At 32.4% G+C, this 6,537-nt stretch overlaps 1 protein-coding gene across 1 annotated transcript; it reads right to left on the bottom strand.

Annotated features, from left to right (window-relative positions):
• Window positions 1-2,556: 2,556 nt before the first annotated feature.
• Window positions 2,557-3,238, bottom strand: LOC145049558 (uncharacterized). Its single transcript, XM_078997943.1, has one exon. It carries the CDS (start codon window positions 3,229-3,231, stop codon window positions 2,557-2,559), a length of 675 nt encoding a protein of 224 aa, XP_078854069.1. The 5' UTR covers window positions 3,232-3,238.
• Between the last annotated feature and the right edge of the window lie 3,299 nt (window positions 3,239-6,537).

Here is a 6,537-nt window from a genome sequence, read left to right as displayed (position 1 = left end):
ATTATATCTTCTTACCTCTTGTATGTTTTTGCTTACGTGTTCTAGCTAGTGTTCATATGTAATTACTACTTAATACTTATATGTGGTTCCTACTTATATGCATGTAGCCCTCTAGCTAGATGGGAGCCTAGTGGTTTGAGGTGCGAAATTTCATACATGAGGTTCAACGTTCACACTGTGGTTCGCCTAAAATATTGTTCGCGTTTCGCGATTAACCTCCCACGTAAGCTTTGAGACGGGTTGATATGGGTCGTTCAGATAGTATGCCTTACCATTTCTTTTACTTATATGCATGTATTTTCTTTATTCATATATATGCTCTATTGCTCAAATTTTAAATAACTACCCTCCCTTTTGTATGCTCCATTTAAATTTCAAGTATATACATGTTGCACTATTTTATATAAAACAATCGTCACTGGAGACATAATTTTCTACATTTATCTTCCACCCCATTCCAATGGAATTACGGGCCCCCTTGTTGTTGCTTGTAATAATTAACTAAAAAGGCATAAACACGAAGATAACAAAAAAATGAAAAGAGTCCCAAAGAAGGCCTGAATTAACTAACATGCACATATATTTGATCCTATGTTATATCTCCTCTAGTGATACCAAGCCAGTTTGGTGCATGAAAAAACATACATCTGCCGAACCACGTGCTTTCAACCACCAATACAATGTTCTCGATCACAAGGTTACATTTATTAAACTTCCTCTACAAAGGTAGTTATTAATTTGTTCATAACATTTATTTAAGCCTGATAATTACATGATTAGGCTCGACTTCTTTATAACAATAGCAAATTAGACAAATTTACCCAATTTAATACCTTTACATCTGTTATTAATTGATAAAATAGATTAACACTTTTAGTTACCTTGTACGCTATGAAATGCAAACCCCTTGATCATGTAGTAATTAAAAGATCTGAAGTTCCAGCCTTCCTGTTCATCCAAACCTACTAAAGCTTAACAACACAACCATTACAAACCAAATTACAAGAGAGATTTTTACTTTCATATATGGTTGATCGAGCTAGCTATTGAGGATCTTGTTCAATCACCGATAGGTTATGCATTAGTTAATGTATAATGTATAACAAACTAAAACCACATATATAGTTCCAAAAAAAGACTAAAAATCTATTGTAAACGACAATATCAAAACATGACATATGATTTAGTCAAGTGCTCAAAACAAAAGAAAACTTCACTTATAAACAAACAAAATTAGTTAAGTGGCTAGTCATTAGTTACTGAATATTAAACCTCAATCAAAACATATAAAGATGTCTATTGCATGTGAATTTGTGATACTACGCGCGTGAAGATCAAAAGAAAAATAATAATAATAATAATAAAATACACAAAAAAAAAAAAAAAAAAAAAGAATAAACATTGCAGAGCCTTGTACTTTCCATTATTTACAGAAACTGATCAATTTTCTATTTATTTTATTGATTTTGGTGTGAAATAACATATTTGGTATCCGTTATGAAGATGATCACTTGCTAGTTTAGATTAGTTTGGATTAGGGATGTCAAAAATCCTCGTGGTATCCTGATGTCGTACGAGACTAAATTAAAAAAAAAAAAAAAAAAAAAAAAAAAAACCCGGGAGTAGGAGCGCGGACAGGGGCAGAATTAAGCCCCGTTTATTTTCGGGACCGAGGTCGAGAGTCGGTATTTCCGTCCAATACTCCCACAGGGGCCCAGTTATACATTTATGTAAAAAAATATATATTTAATATAAAATACATATACAAAATAGATTTTCTAATTATAGGTTTAGGTTAGGTTTCACTTTCCAGTTTCCGATTAATGGATATTGAAGATGTAATGAATTGATAATATATTTTTGGACATGTAAGTATTTTATATTTGTAATGTTGCATTTGTCGTATTTTATACTTACAAGATTATTGGAATTGTCGTTTTGTAATGTTGGATTTTTAATTTTTTTAGTTTCTAAAAGATTAGGTTTTAAGTTTTTAAAGTTATTAAAAATAGTATTTTTTACAAATCAATTTGTTAGAAAAAAAAAAAATTGAATTTTAAGCCTATAAACCGGGGGGAGCGGGGGCGGGACCGGGGGCTATGTAAACGGAGGATTTGGGGCGGGGGCAAGAACTGATTTCAAGGGCAGGGACATGGACAGCTATTTTCGCTCTCATTTGGTCCCTTTGACATCGCTAATTTAAACATAAGGTTAGTGTGCTTGCTTCTGCTATGTGTTTTGAATTTGACTTTCGCTTCAAAATTTTCAAATAGAAGTTTTGTGGATATATTGGATTCAATTAATTAAATGGCTATGTACATATATTTTTTGGTATATATAATACAAAAAATGAATGATATTTTTTGTAATTGTAACACTACTACCGATCGAGCTTGTTCACAGGGTATATATTCATGTGCATATATACCATGTATTACTCGTATGCATTACACTTTCGTTTTCGTTACACACATATATATACGTACATACAAAAGAATTAATTAAGCTTGTATCCATGGCTTCTTCAATGGATTGGAGGGCATGCATGCAGCATGCTCAAAGGAACAACAGTTCCCAGATCTCCGTAAATGCAGATATAATATCGGCATGATGATGTTTGGAATTTAAAGATAAAAAGCACTGCAACAGCTGTTCCAAATCCTTAGCTTCAAACATCTTTTTCTCCAATATCATCTCCAACATCGACTTCTTGAAATCGTCATACGGCTCCTTCGACCACTTCACCACCGTCAGGCTCTCCTTCATCATCCTCGACTTCCTTTTCTCCTCCACTTTCTTCATCTTCTTCTCCGTCGTCCCACCACCAATATTCTTAACGTACAACACAGTCTCATCATGATCCTTCTTATATGAATCAACGCTGATGCTCATGCTATCGGTTTCTCTATCGCTGTTACTGAACCAACCACTTTCATCTGAAGAGCACTCCATGTTGTTCGTCTTCTTGTGTTTACTTCTCCGATCACCGGAGATTTTGGTGAAAGAAACAGGAGAGTTCTGTGTCTCCGGGGTGGTGGTGAGAGGTGCGGTTTTCGATTTGGAGATGCGGGATTGTTGGTGGCTGCTAGGGGTGGTGGGAGGTGGCGAGGGAATGGTACTAGTAGGGTAAGCGATCTCGAGAACTTTAGGGTTGATGGGGGAGAAGAAATGGGAAGTGTTTTTGGGTCGACATAGTCGGAAAGATGACAAAGAGAATTTGAACTTAACCATGGTGTTGTTTTAGAGTTATAAGATCGTTAAGCATATATATGTAAACATAAACATATATAATATAACAACGGCGGAGAGAATGAATGAATGTGAGAGAAAGAAGAGGGAGAAAGGCCGGCCGGCGACCAAATCTAAGAGATGACATCACGACGGAATGGTTCAGTACGGCCCACAAATTAAGGAACAATCTAAATTCCTTCTCAGATGCCTCTAAGATGTGATTACTATTAAATTATGATGTGTTTATAATTATAAAATTTGTATTAAAAGTATTTTATTGAATTGAATAATAATCAACAATAGCGTGTTATTATAGGTTTAAAGGATTAAAAAATATATAGTTTTGGTTGGTTAAGCAAAGATAGTACTGTTTACCGCAAAAAACAAGATAATATATAACACGAATAATCCGAAAACATCTATTCACATCATATATTTTTTCGACATTATAAAAGACCATCACTTGTTATATTATTGGTTGCTCTAAAATTAAGTCGATATCATTGAAAGAGTAAATGTATAAGTAAACAAACACATAAAACATGATAAACTTATAGAGTTATAAATTATAAGAATAATGTTTATCATGTCCTTGGTTGAATTAATTACTAGCTACTATAGGATAAGAGTAGGGGTAAGCATCGGAACAGGGTACCCGTTTTCGGAACCGGAACCGCCTCGGAACTGCCGGTTCCGGAACCGAAACCGCCTTAGGCTAGGGTGTTCATGGGGCGGTTCGGATCGGATAGTAAAAAAATTATAAACCGTAATAACGGGACGGGTACCTTGCTAGCACTAACCGTAACCGAACCGAATTGCTAAAAAACCGAACCATATAAAAGCAGGTAACCACGGTTCGGTTCACGTGTATCCGTTAAATATAAAAAATAGTAATCAATCCAAACTACAAACTCCATTTTAAACAATTCATTTCTAAAAAGAAAAAACTCACAAAATTAAAAAAAAAATCAATACTTATAAATAAACCAACTCTTTAATATTATAAATCCAATCATCAATTGTTTGATATATTAATATTTAATATTTATTCATTCTTGTTTTTTCATGTGGCATCAAACTAATTCTTTGGTTACGAAGGATATATATATATATATATATATATATATATATATATATATATATATATATATATATATATATATATATATATATATATATATCAGTTCGGTTCGGGTATCCGCGGATATCTAAATACCCAAACCGAAACCGACTCGTAGGTATCCGATTTTTTCGGTTTTGGTTTTTACGGATTCGGTTTTTTCGTTTTCGAGTTGGCTGGATCGGCTCAGTTTTGCGGTTTTTTTGTACACCCCTACCTTAGGCGGTTCCGGTTCCGATTCCTAAATTTTTGAAACCGCCTTAAACGGTTCCGGTTCCGGTTCTCATGTTTTTGGAACTCTACCCGCCGGAACATATTTGTGTGTGTGTCTATATATATATATATATATATATATATATATATATATATATATATATATATATATATATATATATATATATATATATATATATAAAATGTTGTGTCTTTGATTTTTTTGAAAAATGTGAACTATATAAACTTTGTTCCTAATATAGCGTCATTTTTGTGATGTGAGACAATAAGTTCAACAAAGAACTAACGCATTTTATCAAATGTTAAGCACTCAAGCAGTAACATGTTTGGAAAACTTTAAACAACATGATATTAATATTGCCAAGTTCTTTTATCAACATAAACACAAAAAGGTTAAGGCTTTGAGAATTATTTGCATTATTTTTATGATAAAACTCTTTATGAATCAATAGATTTTAACAAAATTATTTGCATTATTTTTATGATAAATTATGTAAAATAAGACAACTTATCACCGTGAGTAAGAGAATTACTTGGACATGATAAAATTACTATATATTAACAATAATAAATCTTTTATTACTTAATCTTGACCATTATATATAACTAAATTCTTCTATTTTTTTTAAAGTGGTTACCTGGAACCGGAACCGGGACCGCCGGTTCCGGTTCCGGTTCCAAAATATTGGGAACCGATACAACCGGTTCCGGTTCCGTCAAATTTAGCCGGGTACCCGCATATGTTCATCCCTAGATAAGAGGGCCAAAAACGATTATTAAATCTGAAATTTTGGTTTCATGATTAAACGTATACATTAAAAGCTTGAGCTTAAGTCTGAATGGAACCCCTTATAATGCCTTATTTGATACTTTTAATGGTTTCATTCAAAGATAGCTTTTGAATGTTCTATGGTTAAGAACTTCTGATTCGTCAAATCTAAATATTGAAATACTTTGTTTCTTTTAACCTCCCAATAAATTGTGGGGGCATATTAATATTATTAATGTACATAATACTTTTATATTTGTATAATAGACCCAATATGTTGTATGTATATTTGTTGGTCCTTGCCCTAAGCTTATTATATTGTCTTGTATTTTAACCTACTCTTAATGGAGAAACATTCTAAAGTAGGGGCAAGCAAGATACCCGTTGGTTATTGGAAACGAATCAACACGAACCAATTGGTAATCAAATATATTTCAATTCGGTTTAGTTCTCGGTTTCTCAATATCTATGAATTTGATTTTCAGAATATTTTGGTTCGGTTGGAGCTGAGCTTACCTCTATTCAGCTATTTTAAAGTAACAAATAAGAAACAAATATTTATGTATAATAGAGTTTCTGCATCTCTATTCAGCTATTTTAAACAAACAAGAAACAAATATTTATGTATAATAGAGTTTCTATAAGTCTAAATTTAATGCCAAACATATATTTAAAACGCTAGTTTCCATTTTATATTTACTAAATAACCGGATATATTTCTCAACCAAATAAAGAATTTTCTTTACGTATCCAATATTAGTAGATTACAATTAACACTTCATCGCTCAAAAACTTGAAAATGTTAAAAGAAGCATAATTACATATAACTTGAACTTTATTTATTAAAAAAAAACTTAAGATCGAAGCAAAACGTCAAAAATAGCCGAGACAAAGGACCCACCTGGGATATATTCAGGAAATCGAAGCGCTTGAGTAAATGCAAGTTGGCCCAGTACCACGTTATTCGTCTCATTTATGTCATCTCCATTTACGTCTATTAAGATAATATTGTAAATAATAATCGTGTTCCTGATTTATTCTTGTTTATTGTATTAGGGTGCTGATTTTGCCACTTAGCCTTTTTATCCATCTACGGAATAAATAAGATATTGACAATAATACCCTTATTTTAATTTAAAATGAGAAGGAAAAATCGGTTGAATTTGTTTCCAAATCACACAAG

Source organism: Lactuca serriola, chromosome 5 (assembly GCF_051521515.1).
Source record: "Lactuca serriola cultivar US96UC23 chromosome 5, Lser_US96UC23_V15, whole genome shotgun sequence".
NCBI lineage: Eukaryota > Viridiplantae > Streptophyta > Magnoliopsida > Asterales > Asteraceae > Lactuca > Lactuca serriola.
This window is presented reverse-complemented; position numbering and strand designations above follow the sequence as displayed.